This window comes from Morone saxatilis, unplaced genomic scaffold (genome assembly GCF_004916995.1).
Source record: "Morone saxatilis isolate NCDOM2014 unplaced genomic scaffold, NCSU_SB_2.0 Contig15, whole genome shotgun sequence".
NCBI lineage: Eukaryota > Metazoa > Chordata > Actinopteri > Moronidae > Morone > Morone saxatilis.
This window is the reverse complement of record NW_023339707.1, coordinates 3,861,698-3,881,054: the sequence shown is the minus strand read 5'-3', so window position 1 is coordinate 3,881,054 and position 19,357 is coordinate 3,861,698. Positions and strand designations below refer to the sequence as shown.

The following is a 19,357-nucleotide window of genomic DNA, read 5'->3' as shown; positions in this document are numbered from 1 at the left end:
CACGGAGGAACATTAGCCGTCATTTGGAGTCTGCTGCTGGATACAACTAAGATGAGAGCTGTGAGTCTGAACCTAACTGTAAAAAAATGTCTCTAACACCAAAACAATGAGCTGAAATATGCTAAAACTCATTATTCTCTGTGGGTTCTCTCTGGGGGACTAACTTTAGGCTAGTCATACCAATCTGAAAAACTCTTTGTCACACTGAACTCCTCTGGTTCAGAGTTTTAAAATTGCTGCACCTAGCAGTGATGTTAGTGTACTGACCCCACTCTGAGCACACTTCTATAACACTGCAGTAAGGTGAGAAGTTAAACCACTGGAGGTCAGCAAAAACAAAATTATTAGTTGTTTTGAAGTTACTCAGTTCATTTCGTCAATTATCATGTCCACCATTCATTTTTTTTCATAAAAGGTGTGCACTGTTTGTGTCTGTTTAATTCCATATGGGAATACAGGATCAATCTATCGCATGCTAATAAGGCTTATAAAACAGCCATATTTGTTACATAAACAACTTGAATAGCGAAGTTTTAATACATCACCAGTGTAATCTGCAGGGTTTCATGTGCAGCAGACAGCAGTAAGTGTAGCAGTCTGCTCTCAGACCATCCATGCATGGAAACCTCGCAGGCTTAGTCTACCCTCTGTCTGCCACTGACAGATTGTCCTAGGCCTCGCTCTATCCCTCCTCCCCTCCCTCCCCCCCTCTCCAGTGTCTTTTTATGCCTGGGGGTCAGTGGGGCAACTGGCTGCCATATTCTTACCTCTCCACCATCTGTTTGTAGCGCGGGATGTCTCTGGCGTAGAGCAACTTGTTGATGGGAGAGTCCTGTGCAAGGAAGACAAATGGAGAAACGTGTCCTGAATCTCACACAAGACAGATAACACAAAGCACTGTAGACTGAACGATGCATCGGGTACAAAACACAGCTTGAGGGCTCATTACAGCCGCCAAGTACAACATGATTTATATTATTGGGTTTCACACATTTTACAAAATCTCAATTTGTATACATTGCTAGATAGTAGCAATATATAGATATGTGATGTGAATGTAGTGTATATAGTCATGTAATTGTATCACTGTATAATGCAGTAATGTAATACTGTTCTATAATACTGGCAGTGCCATAAAGTGATTCGCTCACCCGTCCCAGTTTGTGGTCAGCGATGGTGCAGGAATCCATAAAGGTCTGGGCAATGACGGACAGCACAGCATCCACGTGGTCTGAGGTCTGCACGTCAAAGATGAACTGTGGGTTCTTGAGGATATTGATCCAGAACCGCAGTGGTAAACTGTTTGGCAAGAAGGGAAATGCCCATGCACATGTCAATAGCGATCCGCTGATTGTAATGTATATCAAGACACAGCACATTTATATGTAAGAGGAAAGGACATGTTTCAATGAACCTTTCATTCTGACTACAACCACTGCCAAACACCAGAAGGTTCTTAAATAGTGCTTTCATACCTAATGTTTGGTTTGATCCCAACAAACTTTGAATATTTAGTTAAACGTACTACAAGGAGTTTATAACTGTTAAAAGATGCCTCAATATGACCTAGATTAACAAACAAGACCATACCTGCCAGGTCAGATTTGGTCAGATTCCCTCTTGAAATCAATGAAACAAGATGGTAGAAACATCCCTTTTGTCCACAAGGGCCACCAGAATCAACAGAAAATGAAATTTTGGACCCATTAAAAATAGACGATAAAGCAGAGTATGCTTTTGGGCTGGCTATCTTATGATTGACAAGTCATTCTTCCGTCCAGTGCAGCGTACAAAACTATACTATAAAGCAAGATTCGTTCAATGTGCTACCTATTTCTCAGCTCAAATGGTTTCAGAAACATATAGTGTACTGTTTAGCTGTAATACAAGAATGTGTGTGTCCAGGCGAGCCACCATTGTTTCCTGCTATGGACGAGTCAAAACTGCGCAGCCAATAAGAGAAGCTCAACCTGCAGTAGTTCAGTAGGTTTACACTTGACCAGAACTAAAAGGGAACAAAATGTATCATTTGGTATTTTCCTCCTCTACCCTGCCCAAGGGGCCTAAATAACCCTTTGATAACGGCTTCATGAGCTCTGGTGATATTTCCAGGAACCACTTCAGGGATATTTTTGATACAGTATTGTAAAGTTCTGGCATTTCAAATGTATCTTAATATCAGGTCACAGTAAAACCATGCGATCAAGTGTTGTCCATATGTTCTGTGTGGGCAGGCTTTGCTGACATTAAATTCCCCCTGAAGCGTGTTTATAACTCCTCTCATATGGCGATCCACCAGAAGTTGGCCTGCGACCCATTTCTGGCTTCCAACCCTGTCTCCCTTTGTGAGCTCCTCCTGCTGCCAGCCAATTACCTGTTGGTCTTCCAGATGTGGATGGTCTCAGGGTCTGTGATGTTGTGCTGCAGGGCCTGCTCATCCAACAGGTCGAAAAAGTATTTGACAGCCAGAGGTACAGGACGACTGGTGCTGAGGATCGCAGTGAATAAATCATCCACAAACTTCTGAAGTGTTCCCTGAGACAGAGCAGAGACGGCAGAACCGATAAATAAATGACGTATACACACATTGGGTTATCTGTTGATTTACAATATTCTCATTTAAATTCAAATAAACCACAAAATAAAGGGCCACTCTACTGATTTTTCCATTGCCTCAACAGTTGTATAATATCTTCTGTTGCTCTGGAGCTTTATCACGTCTGAGAAAATAACCCGGATAATGTCATCAGTGATGTCATGGTTATCTCAGTGTGGGCTTGAAGGTTAAAACTTTATATTGTCTTGTATTGTATTTTATTGTATTACTTTATTAATCCCACAACGGGGAAATTCCCTTGTCACAGTAGCATTTTACGTGAAATAAATAAATACAGATATAAAAAAAAAACTATGGCAAAGTGGTAAAGCTATGGTATTGTGGTCATTTGAAAATGTGTCTATTAGGCAGGGTCTAATGAAAGACACTATCATGTTGCATTATGGGAAATGTAGGAAGCAGTTTTTTTTTTTTGGAGCTTTACCCATATCTGCAATCTGCTATTTTTACCTCTTGCAATAATAAATTGCTCAACTACCTCTTTAAGCATTCTGAAACTGGACAAGAGTTTGTTTTCCAATATACTGTACATTGTCCACTGCAACTTTTATACTATGCAAATAATCCATTTATTAATTATATATTATAATTAATTTATTGTGGTCAGAACAGAAAAGACCCCGATGCAATGTGTGAGGTCAATAGATGTATTAAATATTTCATATGTTGTAAATAATGTAAACTGTGGATCAAGACTGATAATGGCTTCTTTGTAAAAGGTCTCTCACATCAGAACAATAACAAAAGACTAGTTTGATGACTTTGTGAAGTAGTGTGGGATCATGGGAGTTGTTGTCTTTATTGTTTAACAACCACCATTGGTGATGAAAATCTATCTGACATGACTCAGGCAGAAACTGTTCACGGCCAAAGTGATAAGAAAGTTTTTGGGTTTTTTTTAAGTTTTATTCCTGTTAATGTTTGGTCACGTTCGCTGACTTTCTTTGTCACCCTCTGACATATCCCATGTTAAATACTATTGACTTGTAACAAACTGATAATTTAACAATAATAAGAAGAAGAAACTGTATTTATATAGTATTTCATAAAAAGAATGTGGCCGTGTGGTAAATGTAATAATGCAAAACATTTTAAATATGTGTGAGCACCACCTCGAAGGCTACCATTCATATCAGGGATCTCAAACTGCCGGTCCCGGGCCATTCCGGGCCTCCATCCCATGAGGTCCTAAATATAATATAATCTGACCTATAAGATTATAATTATTATTATTTTTAAATTATTTTTTATTCAAACTACCTCTTCATATAACTATTGTATTTTGTTTGCCAAAAAATAATAGCATGGGTCAAAGGATTGATAAGAAGAGAGCAGGTTTTAGGGCTTTATTTGTTGTTTGGCTGCAAAGACCAAAGAAGATATAAAATGGTGATATAAAAATGTATGTGGGTTTTTTCTAAGTATGATGTTATTAATAGAAATATTAGAATCAGAATATCGTGCTTTCTACTTGAACATTAAAGAGGTCCTGCTATGAGATGACAATACCAACATCAATCTGAGTTTGAGACCCCTGAGATTTACCTTCATGGAGAGCAGCCGTGTGAGGTAGATCTCAGGGATAGCCTTGGCCCTCTCGCCGCCCCTCTCCCTCAGACTGCCTCTCCTGTGCTTGGGCAGCTCGGACTCCTCGCTGGCTTTCACCAGGTGCCAAAGCCTCACTCCTCCCTCTTCCCCGTCGTCAAGCATAGGGGTCTCTGGTAGGAAGAGACAACAGTAGAATTAGTATATTTATTTTGGCTGGGTATTGTCCATTTCTCTGTTGTTTCACAACTACTTTTATTGCTCACTCTCAGCTTCCCAGTGCAACATAAAACATGCATACACAGTCAAACAGCGACCTCCCCTGGTCATTTAGACTGTTTTCAGCTAATACGTGGCTGCATTAATATCTGTACTGATCCTGCTTATGTACATATAAAAGACATGTGGGTGTGTGTGTGTGTGTTCAGGGGAGGGTGTTTAAAAATGTCTAGACTGATTCATTTTCTGTGTTTTTACTGCCCCTTTTTCTCAGTATGTATACACGTAGTGGCTCACAATATACACTACATAATTTCATATTTTGATCATGTACTTAACTATATCAAATAATAAAGCCTGGTGTGTATTTTACTGAATTGTCCCTTCAAAAATAAAGGGAAAAGACATTTTTTTTGGAGTGAGGTGTTAACAGAGGAAAAAAAATCGGAATTGCATTGGGCAATATTGTGTAAACTGGAGGTTGTGTATATAATAGGAGGAGGCCCAGATGAATCTTAAGTTTGTCTGAGGTCTAAAAATGAACAAATGGAAAACATCCTAAATAAAAAGCTTTATTGGCTACTTTGCATGCACTTTTAAGACAGCCCCTAACTTCAGCTCCTCATACTCCCGTCTTGTTGTTCAGTACTGCAAGCTTCAATGTCAGATCATGAGGTAAAAATAACACCTGTGCAACATAAGTCAAGCTTCATCTTAAACTGACCAACAAATCTGTTACTGAAAGGTTAAGATGAACCTCGCTGAATATTTCCCTCAAAATGATTTAAGGTATGGCTCTTTGTTTTTAGCTTGTAGCCTATTTGTTTACATGTTTGGAAATCTGTATCGTAAATCATGGAGTCACTACACTGCAAAAAAGAAATCTCATAAAAGTAAAAAAAGACTTATTTTTGGGAAATTAGTTTATTTATTATTGATATGTTATTATTTATTGTCTAAAAAAAATAATAAACTTGTCAAACATGTTTTGCATTAGAAAAGTGAGCTGGTTTTAAGAATATAGTCTAACTTTGTCTTTATAAGATATTACAGCTGATATTGAGCTTGATCTAACCAACAAGTTCCAACAATGGTTTGCATAATATACCAGCAGAGGAACACAATTATTTTCCTTATTTTAAGAGTAAGACCACTAGCACAACTTCAGTTCAGAAGAAAGTAGTCTTGTCCCAGTGTTGTAAATGGAGCAGCTATTTATAGTTTTTCATTGTTTTCATACAAAATGCCTGAAATAAGAATTCTTCTTGAGCCTTTATTTAAGACAAAGTCACTTATTTTTATTATGCCGTTTAAAGAAATTGTGCCTTTTTGTAAGATTTTTTTTTCTAGATTAATTATTATTATTTTTATTATTATTATTATTATTATTATTATTATTAACTGAGTTAATTGCTTGTAATAAGCACAACTTGGCTACATTCTTGGTTCTAGTTTTGAGGCACATTACAGTCTTTCAGTGGCTAGATTTTTATGCTAGTTTTAAGAATTCTAGCCAAGCAAAACTGGCTTACCCCAGTGGTAGATTCCTTTGCTTAATTTAAGAAAATACGATTTCATTTAAGAATATCTGGCTTGTTTCTAGAAGGGCTGTTTTTGCAGTGTAGAACTTCCTTTTTGTATCTGTTCATATCCGAATGCCTCTAGTGTGTGCAATCCACAGAAAGTTGCAAGAAGTGAGACTCACTTTCTCCAGGCATGTAATCGTGGCTGTCATGGAGGTGATGTTTGGTGTTCCTGGGGACAAGGGCCACTGTTGCTCCATCGGGTACCTGCATCACAGTTTGTATCGAAATGTTCACACTTTGGGAACATACTGCCTCAAACAATTAGAAGAATTTTATGAATCTAAAGGGTTTTAACAGCTTTATTCTGCACGTGCATGATTGATGTGTGTGTGTGTGTGTGTGTGTGTGAGACCTTGTAATGTTGCAGTGTATTGAGGCGCTTCCATGAGCCTTGCACTACTGACGTCAGGTCCTCATCTGATAGGATTAGGTGACCTGCAACACCTGCACGCCACTCTGGAAGGAATGAAAAACATAACCGTAACCTTGTGCTACTTCTGAACATTGCAGATTCAAATAAGAGTTTCAGTGACACTACAGCAGACATGAACCCCTTTCACACATGCAGTGTATCCCTTTAGGAGCGTTCTGTAGTCTGGAAATCTGTACAAGACCTAACATTTCAGGGAAGAAGCCTGTGTGGCTGTGTTGTGAATGAAAGTAGTAACATTGCAAGCATGTAAAGGGTTACGTCAAAAAGGTGCTTTCATGTTGAGCGAGCGAACCAGTCAAAAGGGTTCAAGCTCTGTTTTTTAAGAATGTCTGGAAACTGGACTGATTCAGAAATAAGGGAGCTCATCTCAGTCAGTGCGGAGGGTGAAACTGCAGCTGTACAACTGGCCTTCACCCCGTATTGTTCTTCATTTGAGTTTTACGGCGGCATCCATAAGTGTTGCATTACCGCCATCTGCTGGACTGTCCCCATCTATTCCAGCATTGCCATGGCGTGTGTGAAACTAAAATGTAAAATGTTCCTGAATGAAGCTGACTTACCAAGGTGTAATGAGTCTATGTGTGGCCTCTGGGAAAAGGAGGTCCCCTTCCAGGTTTGTTCCACAAGTTTCTCCTTTACTTGGGTGATGGTGTCACAGTCCAGGACTTTGGCAGGGACCGTCTGGGTAGTAGTGCCTCCGCTGGTGGCTGCAGCTGGCATCACAACGTTTAGGGTCTGGACAGATGAACAGGAGGGCTGATTATTGCTGGAAATATTGTGATACCACTGTGCACTGAGTTTCAGTTTGTGGGGAAGTGTTTAAGTACAACGCATCTAAATTAATAATTCAAAATTGAATTCAGAAAAAAAGGGCTACATATACCAACTTAAGGCCACCAAAAATGAGGAGGAGGAGGATGAAAACCAAGAAAAAAGTCTGATTCTTTAGTAACATACAGACAGTTTGTTAATATATGAACCCTGCCTGTGTTAATATACTGTATGTATGTATGTGTGTTCTAACCAGCGTGCGGTACTCCACATCCTCTCGCAGCAGGCGGTTGTCATTCAGTGTGTACTTGGCTTTTCCTGTCACGGCGTCCACAGGTCCCTTGTCCACCTGGTGCTTTATTGCTCTGAACAGCATGTAGAACGACTCCCCTGCTGACTCCTGGTCAAGCATGAAAGACGGAAAGTCAACAATGTCCTTACACAACACACACTCATTCAGTCAGTGTCCCCTGACCGAGTGGTCTGATTAACTGGTTCAAAAGAGAGTTTCCATTTGTGATACGTTTTAATTGTTTCTAACTTAACAGATGTCTGCTGTGTACAATGAAATATTCATTTTATGGAAAAATGACAGCAGCAAAGTTATATTATTTGATAGGACAGCTATAACTATAACAGTAGTACTCAAACTGGAGAGTAACAAAGGGATTCAAGATATATATAATATTTAGAAAGTAGAAAAAAAATCTAATATATACTCATTACACAAACTTTAGTTTTTTTGTGTGTGTATTTTCTCTTCTCTGGGTTTTTTATTATTTTGATAATACTTCCCTGGGGCTCCTAAAAATCATTCAAATAAAAAAAGCCTTTGTACCTGGGGCACATGCTCTATCAGGTGAGCAACGAGGTCGCCCCGAGTGCCGGGCTTTTACATATAAATGAATGTCCATTACATTCAAGCCCTTGTCAAACGAGTTCACACAGTGTTGATTAAGCCAATCACTCTGTATGTCACAGTACACCAGAGGTTATTAGTCTAGTGTCTGTGGAGAAATTCATGCGGGGTGCACTGGTAGTGATGCATTTTACAACCAGCAATTAGACCAGAACGAAAACAACCAGGGTGTCAAAGACAGACGCTTAAGGACCCTGGGAATGAGACTCAACAATTAACTGCCAACCCACAGACCTTTATATATCTCTCTTGGCTCTGATAGGAGGACCTAATTCTCACAAATTATCTGTCTCATGAACTACTGTCAGAACACAGCAACAATGACAAAAAACATATTTTTATAAAAGTTACCTACTGCAGCTTTAATACTGATTTCATTTCCATTCACTGATCTCTGGCTAAATGTAAAACACTAGCATACATACCCTCAGAAAGGTAAACAGACAGATGGACATCCAGTTTGTCAAAAGCTTCTCAACCACTGACTCCGTTCTGGAAATGGAAAAGCACACATGTAAGCAAACTATTTATGGATTTGGAAAATACCAGAGACCCAGTGCTGGACATAAACTGTCCAAATGAGATCGTCCTTACCTCCTGAGCATCAGTTTGGGGTTCTTGGCCACATACTGTTCCACGAGATCGTTAAGCAGTGTCTTCAAGATGTCTGTGAAGTACTCCAGTTTACCATGCAGGGCTACAGTCAGCAGAGAGGCCACATAAGCCCGGTCCCTTGGGGAGAACGTCCGCTGGACCTCTAAAGTGTGAATAAACTGGAGAGACAACAGGGATAAGATGTGAAGAAACAGTGAGTTATTAGGAAAATTATAATGTTATTATAGTTTCTACACAACAAAATGGAGATCTTTCCCAATAACAACAACAACACTGACCTTGGTGAGAAAGAGTTTACTGTTGAGCAGATTGGACAGCTGAACCAGCCCTTGCTCCACCGTCTGCCTCCGACTCTCTGGAACATCCAGGTCTCGTCTCAGTGGCGACTCCTGATGGCCCGGGAAGAAGATGCGCTCGGCGTACGCCCGGTAATCCAGGAAGGGAATCCCTGAACCCACCAGATCACTGGACATGTCCATCATCTCTGTCATCAGGTCTGGAGGAGGGTGGAAAGGAATGAAGGCAACAGTTTGTGCATCTTCTTTATGTTGGGACACTGAGCTGGTGTTATTTTCTAAAAGTTACTAGGAGAAGGTTTGGATTATACCTGTGAACTCCTTCTTACAGCGATCTCTCACACTGGTCTCCAGGTTCTCCAGCTGGATCTGCACCTTCTTGTAGTCCCTCATGGCCTGTTTGCTTTTCCTCCTGACAAAGAACAATGATGGCCAGACAACATTCAGGTAAAGAAATAAAGCAGCACCATGTTAATAGAAGAAGAAGATAGGTATGAAAAAATGCCAGGTTTGACTGAAAATCATATTCCAGTCAGCAGGGTTGTTCCAATACTGCTAACCCAGGTTATTCAATATAGAAAAAAAGGTTGGGAACCAGTGAGGTACTGCACATTGTAGCCTGTTATGAACAATGAGGTAAGTCCATTGAAATGAAGTGCTGTTTACCTGTATATGAGGACTATGATGAGCACAATGAGAGCCACTATGGAGGCTCCCACCCCGACTCCCACCTGAGCCTCCAGAGGAAATGTAGACTGGGCCTGGCTGTCGTACTGCACTCTGCCCAGAGAGAAGTTCAGATTCCCCATTTTCACCTGGAAAGCACAATGACAGACATTTTACACCACCAAGGAAAAAAACTATGGGTGCAGCCATCAAGATTTTTAAGTTTAACCAGTGTGAGTTAAACAGTTAGTATGCAGTCACAGACTGATGTTCCTCTATACTGAGTTGCTCCTAAATCCTTAGTTTCCATCTAATCAGTGCAGTATTTCAGTCACTTGAATTGCAAGTTCTCAGTAACATTTACTCACTGTGAACTCAGGCAGACTGTCCATGCCATCCTGTTTGTTGCCGGCTATGGCTGAGGGTTGCTGGGCCGGCGGTTCACAGTACAAGTGGTTGTGCGTCAGGGTCTTCACCGAGCACACCCCCTCCCCTATCCGAGCCTCCACCTCATGCTTGTAGATGGCTAGATCCAGGTTCTCTCCCTAGAAGGGAAAGATACAGCATGAGTTAAACTGTAGTATTTACTATGAATGTGGGAAATGTCAGTATTGCAGCTGTTCTGAGGCTCGGAGACAGTTTAGGGTGGAAAGAAGACGGGAAGGAAAGTTTACTGGCACGCACCTCGACAGAGATGATGCTGCCAGGTTTGTGGTGGTATGGTTTGTTCGGGTCATTCTGGTTCAGAGGGTAGAGCTGCGGGTTGGGCTCATAGCTGAAGGCTTCGTTCCCTGCAGCACTGAAGTCAAAGTGGAGGCTGTCCAACAGGAAGTGAACTTTGACCCTGGCCCTCCTAGCCTCCGAACCCACCGCAGGAGTCGGACACGTGATGAGGGAGGAGCTGTTCACTGTGCAGCGAGACTCGTACTGGAGAGGAACAATAAAAAAAAGTTTTGTAAAGGAGTTTTATACACAACAGTATATTGTAATTATTTTACAGATTTGAATAAAAGCATGTATGAGCATGTATCTGTAGGATCACATACCTGTTTGACATGACAGAGTGTGCCCTCGGGGCAGTCCGCCTCTGGGACGATCCTCCTCCATCTCTTCAGTGCACCCCGATGATCCCGTCCTTTGCTCAGGCTTCCTCCATTCCTCCTATCGATGCCCCTTCTCCTCCTCGGAGGAAGAGTATCAGGAGGACTGAGGGTGACCCTCATTTTGGGCTCTTGGACCACATCCAGGTTCTGACCAGAGACTCTAATGATTCTGCCTCCACTGCAGGAGACAGTAGAAGAACAGAAGAAAGTCATGGTTAGAGAAATCATTACATTTTACTAGATTAGAAATCTGACATTCTGGGATATTGATTAAGCGTGTCAAAATGACAGTTTTGCATCGCTGCGATCTTTCAGTTTAGTGCACTATTTACTGAAACTACAGATGTAATTGTGCACAGCAGCAGTTCATCTGATGGAGGCAGTCTGATGCCGGGCTGTTTCTTGTGTGTCTCGAAAGCAATGGAGCGCAAAACCAAGTATTTTATGCTGCTGAACATTGGTTGCAGAAGAGACATTTTTGGAACCGCAGTCTATTTATCCCACAAGGTGAAGAGGTACATGTCAGGAAAAACTCATGAATTTCACATGTGCAGAAACATGTGATGTGAATATGAACATGTGGTATTGAAACATATTTGTGGTGTAATGCGTGGAGCCTATGTAAATTCCTGTTTGAAACCTATATGATTGTATTGCCACATGGGGCGCCATGATTTCCACGAGTTGCAACCTGTGGTAGCATCTTTCCTACATGTAATCATATGAGATCGCATCTGGGAAACATGGGAAATATGGGGGCCAAACCATCTTTCGAAGAACACCTTCCTCTTCTTTTTGTCTAGGTAACCCTGACAGAGCTTGGAAGAATGCTTATGGTCATTATCTTGCTGCAAAACAAACTATCGACCCACAAGTCTTAGTCCAGATGGAACTGCATGATGCTGGAGGATGGAGTGATACTGTTCCTTTTTATGATACCCTTTTCTTCAAACAAATCTCCTACTCTATCACCTGCAAAACATCCCCATACCATGGCACTACCATCTCTATGCTTTATTGTGGGTGTTACGCATGGTGCTTTAGGACGTTCAAAAGTTTGTCTGCGGATATAGACTCTGCGATTTGAACCAAATATGTCAAACTTGCTTTCGTCGGTCCAGAGAACTTGTTTCCAGTCATCATAGGTCCAATTTTTGTGTGCTTTTGCCCACTCATATCTCTTTTTTTTGTTCTTTGGACAAAGTAGTGGTTGTTTTGCAGATAAACAACCCTTCAGACCAGCCTTTCTCAAACGTCTTTTCACAGTTGTGAGAGATATGGGTTGTGACCTTGTCATGTTGATTTCCTCCGTTATTTGTGGTTCTGTTTTTCGACGATCTCTCTTACTTGTGACAATGATATGTTTATCTTCTGCTTTTGTAGTGATTCGCTTTCTTCCATACCTTTTTCTATCATCATAACTTTCAGTTTCTTCTTGTTTCTTTACTCAGCTGTTTCTTTCTAGACATTTCTGTGGTAGTTTTTCAGAGATATGAACACAGTTGAGATTTATTGGGATTTTTGTGTGCAAACTCTCAAAAGCCAAAGAGCTAAAGTAAATAATGCAAACTGTGATTTGTTTTTTCACTTTTGCACTGAAGTTGTGACTCTCAAACCTAAAACTAAGCCCTTGTTTTCTTTTGTTAACATTTATTCAGCAATGGTCTGGTAACATCAATGTATACCTAAAGGTAAATTGAGGAAAATGGTGCATATCAATGAAAGCAAAGTCTGATCATGCAGTTAATACTTCCCAAAATCCAAAGAATTTATACTGTTTTTTAAGAAAGGCATTGTGAACAGAAACTTGAAGTTGCTTCCAAATGTTTGGCCTATATTGGCCTTGCTTCCAAACTTTTGGCCTGTAGTGTACAGTAGGTATGGAAGAAATGCGATCCTAAATAAAGTTTCCTGAAATTTTAACAAAACAGCAATAACGACTCAACCTATTGCTGTAAGCCATGGTTGATAATCTTTCAATAAACAAATCAGGTTACACTAACCTTTTAGCCTCCTAAACACCTGAGCACAAGTATAAGTAAAGGCTTCCTGGCCATTCATAAATCTAGACTAAAGAGAGTTTACCTTCTTCTATAGAAACACCCTCTAGATTAAGAGAGATTACTGCCTACTGTCCACCTTAACTTTTAACTGTATCCAGGTCACAAGCTAGACATAGAGCTGCGACTGTACTGCTGTAAGACATAAGGTCTTCCCTAAGGCATTTAGTCATTTCTGACTCTGGGTAAAATGAAACTACTGTATCTCTGAACTCTCTTCAACTAAATCACAAACATATTGGATACTCTCATTCCCATAATATTTTCACACTTCCATTCACTGAGCCTCCCCTGACACTGTTTGGACCCCCGCCCCAGGGAGACCTGCCTCCCAATTTGAAAACCTCTGCTGTAAGAGAACAGTGTCATTATAGCAATTATATAATGTACATTATGTAGATGGTTAAAATTGAGGGGAAGATGGGAAATACTTGAATGTCCCAAGATTGCTCTGTTAAGACTGATAAGCACCTGAGGAAGCTTTTGGACGGAGCAGCCATTGTGATGTTTGGGTTGGGGGTGTAATGATAGACCAAACCCTGCAGGTGTCGCTCTGCCCCACCAAACCGCACAGTGATGCCGTGCTCTCCGGTTCTGTTGCTGCCTCTGGTCAGACAGCTGATCTGATCCTCCTGAATGTTTAGCCTGAACAGAGGGAGACATTTTACATTCACAACCCACATATAAACCAGTCTGCTTACTCAAGTTCTTTTTATAACTCACTGTCTTCATTCACAGTCAGTTAGAGACACTTACACCACACATGGCACTCCTCCGATTAGGACGCTGACTTCGCTCGGGTGTCCCGTCCTCAGTCTCCGGCCCCTGATGGTGAGAGACGACCCCCCCGCCTTGGGCCCCCTTTGTGGGAAAACGCTGCTTAGCACGGGATTCTGGTGATGGAGAGACACAGAGAAGAAGAAAGGTAAAGGATGAGATGCAATGAGAGGAAGAAAAAGTATAATCAATAATCCGATACTGAGCCTGTGATTTATTGGGAAGATAAAAAGAGACACCAGGGCATTCTGGGAAACACTAGAAGGCTGCCTCACAGCGAGCTAGTATAACAATTAATTTGCTTGTCACTTAGGCCAATTAATTAAGGCTGTTGTCAAACCTACAGTCCTTTTACTGTAATGTAAACAGGGAGACGATGTTATTACTTTATTGCATCGCAGTGGTCCCCTTACATTTCATAAGGCACAGTTTCAAGTGAAGACTAATTAACAAAAGCTTGGAGCAGCGAGCTGTCATTTCCCTAATTGCTCAGAGATCTTCTGTGGGAGAGCACTTTCTTCTTCATGGACAAACAAACACAGACTTTAAACGGCTACCATAGACTGTTACAACCAGTCATTCCTTTATGCTTCCTGAAGTTGTATTCGAACGCTGACAGATCGCATTTGCATCACATTCTGCAAATGAGGCATTTCAGGATTAGGGTTAGAGAAATACCCAGGGGACTCCCCCTCTCAGAGAGTGCCTCTGTTTTGGTCCACACCCAACAAACGATTACTATGTTCTCATATATGTAACTGAACCAAAACTCAGGGGGAAACGTGCAAGAATTCAAAGTAACTGCTGCTTGGTGTAAAAAAAATGCCCTAGAGATGTCTTTGTTTTTTAAATGCTTGTTTACTTGCTTCAGCATAATTATAAAATTCTGCAGAGGCAGGCTCGCTAAAAGTGTGTAGCACGAGTTTGTGTAACTATTCAGTGGGTTTATATGCACTATACAGTCTGCTTTCTGTGGTCAAATGATTTAATGAGGAGTTGTATAAAGCCTTCCACGGCTCCAGAGGGAGATACAGGAAGTCTGATAAATTGAAATAAAGTGACATCACTTGAGTCGATGTCAGTTGGATGTGGAGTTAAAATTGTAAAACTGTTAGGTGAGGTGTGGAAATGTCTCGACTCTAACATGCGGATGTGGAAGATTCTGCACCGATGCACTGACTGAACATAATCAGGAGTTTGCAACCTACACAAAACTGTAGCCTACTAACGATGATTGTTGATTTTCCGGCCTAGGCTGGACAATAAAGTTGTAAAGTTACGTCACTTGCAATGAATTGTGAACACAGCGCTAACAATACAGCGAGTGATAAAAAAAATGCACACAGTATTTAAAGGGGACATCTGGGCACATTTTGGATTTTATGAACTTACTGGGAAGCACAAAAACTAGTAAAGCTAATCGAGTAGCCATTACATGTGATTCTTGAGTTACACAGCACTACATAAAAAAGGGAGTTCAGATTTATCTGACCGCTAGCTATGTGCAGTGATATAGAAAATTCAAATTGAATCATGAGGCCAGTGATTCACACCTCTAAAAATTGTGATGTAAAATTCATATTGGTGCTCTGAGGACAAGCTGTGCTCTCATTGACAAATACAAGGTTGCTGGTAGGGGAGAACTCTGAATAATAAATGACCCAGGTTACCTGATTTCTGCATATATACTGGCTGTTACCTGGAAGCTGAAGATCTGAGCAGACAGCCCAAGTCCTCCTCCCCTCACTTTGACTGAGGCCTGACCACTCTTCTCTCCTCCACTACTCGTAGTCTCACACACTATCCTACAAGATAAAGACCGTCATAGTTACACAAGATGGAGAAAAAAAAAAAACAAGTTAATTTTACAAGATTTTTGCGTTCAGGTGTACCAATAACTTGCCTTGAGGACACTTCATATCTGCTGTGGATGACACTGCAGGGGATCCCGGCTACTGTCACTGAGTTTTGGATGTCTTCAGCTCTCTGGCCGAGGTTAGAGCCTGAAATGGTCACTACTGTCCCTCCCTCTACTGGGCCGGATACCGGATCCAACTGAAACACAAGAAGACATAATGCCTTAGATACCATGACAGTGTGACATAATGATACAGTCAGCCCATGGTTCAATACAATGTATGGAACTGGGTGTATGGTTTAATGCAGTATTGTGCAGTTTGACTGAATACAAACTGAGGGTTAAGAATTGTTGGGACCATTGTTGCATGTCTTCCACATCTCTTAGAATGAAGAGGAGTTGATAGATGAGTCTGTTTTCATACATGTGTTTTTGCCAGTACAATTTTCATTTGGGACAATAATAACTGAACCAAACAGGAGCAAAGTAAATTTGACAAAGAGCGGTTCATATTAAAGGTTATATGAGATTTAAAATATTAGAAATGCAACATACAGCTATTTGCTGTGTGATATAGTGGAGTCCTGGTGTCACACCAATTTAAATGAAGTTATGATGTAAGGATGATATGTGAGGCAAAATCACAGTTTTTGTCAATAGCGTCTGGTATTAGCGATATTACAGTTGTTTCTGGTTAAGCAAAAGGTCTATATCTGCAGGGATCCTTCCCATAATGTTTCCAGACACAATCTGAGACTGTCAGTGGCAATAAACAAGCCCTTTTAATGGACATACTTTGACGGGCGCATCTGTCCCCAAGGATTAGCTAATGTTACATGGCAGCCATTTGTGGCTCATCTAACTCTGTGAATTAAGGGTTTATTTCAACCCAATAGTGATAGTTGGAAAAACTGTGGAAAGACTAACAAAGACGGTTTTGGTGTGAATTTTATTTTGTTTACATCTAGGTGAAATTACTGATTTTGTCAATGGAGTCCGGTTGGCCATTGCGCCCATTAGTTTTGGTTAGAGATGCTTAAGTGCAACATCTGGTGGCAAGTGAATTTTGTGTAACCTTTAGGTTTGAAAATCAACCCAACTGAGCTAAAAGAAGTCCTTTAGTCGAAACAAGATGACAATTCACATTGTATCTTTCTCTTCTCACACTGACGTTTTCCAACACAAAAGGCCAGACACAAAAAGAAAACCATTAGGAACTTCCAGCCTTTTCTCTAATTTCTTCTACTGCAAACAGAATCCTTAGAAAGTGTTCCAAACAGGGTAAATTCTTACAAAGTGAATGACAGGTGCAGGACAGGTGTGCTGGATCTCATCAGTGCAGGAGTCCTGGTACACGCAGCGAGAGCTCGCAGCACCGCCGCACCAGACACAGCCATACTTGGGGTCAGCCGTGCGACATCGGCTGCAGTCCGACCGCCCCACGGAACAATTGAACAGAGTCACTGAAACAAGGCAGAATAGGGGAAGTCTGTGAGTAAATGACATTATCTTAATGTCAAATAAACTATACAGTATCTACCCACTACTGTACGTAATCAGATTGTCTCACATCTCCCACACACACACACACACGGCTGACACACACTCCTCACTCCTCACCATACAGATCCTCGGCGCTGTCGATAAGGAAGTTGTTCTTTCTCCTCACGTTGATCATAGCTGCGTATTCCTCCATCTTGGAAGAATAGGCGTACTGAAACAAGAAACATAATTAACAGTCAAACCAGCATAATCACTACTTGTAATATGTTTTATGAGATTATGATGTGCACACTCAGTGACAGTATGTGTCAAATTATCTGGTTATAAGAACAAATGAAAAATACTCCTGGAAACACAAAAGAACATAATCAGGAGACGGCAGTTTATTGATTTTTGTTAACATGGCATGCCATTGGTTTATTGGTGTTAGCTGCGACCTTTCTTTTTGTTGATTTATAGTGATTTACAGTCATTATGAATGGTACTAGATGGGTGTGGTTTAATCCATAAGATTAGGTCAGAGAAAGTTGATACATCCTTGTATTGCTGCTGCACAGTGGTGACTGTCTATGTATGCTTATTACTAGAAATTATTAAATATTTTGCTTATTATAGATTTGTGCATTTGTGTTGTGGTTCTGATCACTGTTGCAGTATTTGAATCAGTTGTGGGGTTGTTTGCTTACAGTATGTTACTAGCAGTGTTTGTCCAATCTGACCAAATCACCACCATGTTGTTTTTTGTGTCTTCTTCTTCTGTAACTGATAGTTGCTTATTAAGTCAGGAATATGTAAGGGGAGACACTGTGTTTTAACTAAGAGGTATCACCATTAACTTCCCCAGGACAATAATTTTTTATTAGAAGTTTAAAATTAAAAAAATAAATTAAAAAAATCTATAGTTTGCATACATTTCCAGAACAGAGATCTGAGCATTGTATGAAGACAGACTCAAAATTCTTGTGTAATTTTATTGACATTCAAATATTTTTATAGAGGGGATTATGTAAACACTTCTCCATCTGATAAAAAGAGAGGTTTTTACATAATTCCCTCTATAAAAATGGAAGCAAATTAACCCAAAATCTCAAAACTGACCGGTGCATGGTGCCAATTATTTCCAGACACTAAAAGGTTCAGCACACTGAGATAAATCACCATATTGAGGTATTTTCTGACCTGGTGGGGTTGGCAGGTGATAAAGAAGACTGTCTGCTGCGTGGCATCTGGCTCCACAGAGGCATCCACCACCACTGACTGATTCTCAACGTCCAACACACACTCGTAGTCCAAATTCTCATCCTAAATGTACACACCACATACATTGGAATACACAGACACACACATTAGTAGCAAAAGCTGCTATTTGTCTTCATACAATAAATCCCTTTTTGTAATGGCAGTGAAAATCTATCCTAAATCGCAGCATGCATCAAAACCCCCTGAGGAGTAGAGCTTTTAATATGAGCCTTTATATCCTTATAAACTGAGCAGGAAATGTACCCATATCTTTTCAGAATATGTTTGCAAAGCTGCTCTCTGCTGGTGAAAAGACTTGATGATAACATAAAACAAATCCCCAGCCTTGACACTTTAAGCTGAAGCTATACGATGGATATGCTTTCATGTTCATAGATCATGTGATTAACCTGCCTGAATACACCTCAATGTAGTCCCGTTCTACCAAGGCAAGGGGCTGTTGACCCTAAGGATGGTTACATTACCTGAAACAGGTTTAGATGTTGCCCCACCAGAGTGACTTTCCTCTCCACATTGACAGGCAGCAGAGAAGAATCCTCAACTCTCTCCACACACGGACATTCCTGATGACACATTATAAATCATTGCAATGAGAAATATCTATACAGACTGTATTTCATATAATCATGGGCATTTAGATGTGGTTGTGCCACTGTTAAGTTCTCTTGTCTGATGCAGACTTCCATGTGATGTTTGAACATCTGTTGAACAAGTGGCATAAGGGTTACTGCTGTTACATATTTAAACCTGACTCATGTTCCAGTTCATACCAGAGATGTTAAGATCTTGACTCTGTGCAGGTAACTCAAGTTAGATTAGCAAAAGCACCTCTAAATTGGTTACATACTCATCTTGTCATTGCTTTTCATTATTATGGATCGTACCTGATGCTCTAGTCATGCGAGATTCAAGTTTCTCTGCTTAAGTTCTAGGTACTGTACTAGGTCTTTGACCTCACAGATAGGTGTATCTTTTTAAGTGTAATATGGAGCTGCGTATATACGTGTATATTTGTCATATTTTCTTGGGACTTTATTGTACATTTTATTATGAATTATATGTTTTACTAACTACTGGTATATTTATTTCCTCTCAATATGCCATGGATGGCTCTGAACTTTTTAAATTT

At 40.5% G+C, this 19,357-nt stretch overlaps 1 protein-coding gene across 1 annotated transcript in view; it reads right to left on the bottom strand.

Annotated features, from left to right (window-relative positions):
- plxnb1a (plexin b1a) overlaps positions 1–19,357 on the bottom strand; it is a 36,602-nt gene that overhangs the window by 4,753 nt on the left and 12,492 nt on the right. The window contains exons 12-35 of the mRNA XM_035657275.1: positions 18,693–18,791; positions 18,148–18,270; positions 17,086–17,179; positions 16,759–16,928; positions 15,511–15,662; positions 15,307–15,412; positions 13,587–13,723; positions 13,302–13,475; positions 10,714–10,948; positions 10,352–10,594; positions 10,036–10,212; positions 9,668–9,816; positions 9,313–9,413; positions 8,984–9,201; positions 8,685–8,863; positions 8,516–8,582; positions 7,425–7,571; positions 6,961–7,135; positions 6,320–6,423; positions 6,087–6,171; positions 4,163–4,335; positions 2,375–2,535; positions 1,152–1,299; positions 768–832 (exon numbers count right to left, since the gene is read on the bottom strand). Of these exons, the coding sequence (XP_035513168.1) occupies positions 768–832; positions 1,152–1,299; positions 2,375–2,535; positions 4,163–4,335; positions 6,087–6,171; positions 6,320–6,423; positions 6,961–7,135; positions 7,425–7,571; positions 8,516–8,582; positions 8,685–8,863; positions 8,984–9,201; positions 9,313–9,413; positions 9,668–9,816; positions 10,036–10,212; positions 10,352–10,594; positions 10,714–10,948; positions 13,302–13,475; positions 13,587–13,723; positions 15,307–15,412; positions 15,511–15,662; positions 16,759–16,928; positions 17,086–17,179; positions 18,148–18,270; positions 18,693–18,791 (3,482 nt within the window). The remainder of the gene's footprint in view (positions 1–767; positions 833–1,151; positions 1,300–2,374; positions 2,536–4,162; positions 4,336–6,086; positions 6,172–6,319; positions 6,424–6,960; positions 7,136–7,424; positions 7,572–8,515; positions 8,583–8,684; positions 8,864–8,983; positions 9,202–9,312; positions 9,414–9,667; positions 9,817–10,035; positions 10,213–10,351; positions 10,595–10,713; positions 10,949–13,301; positions 13,476–13,586; positions 13,724–15,306; positions 15,413–15,510; positions 15,663–16,758; positions 16,929–17,085; positions 17,180–18,147; positions 18,271–18,692; positions 18,792–19,357) is intronic.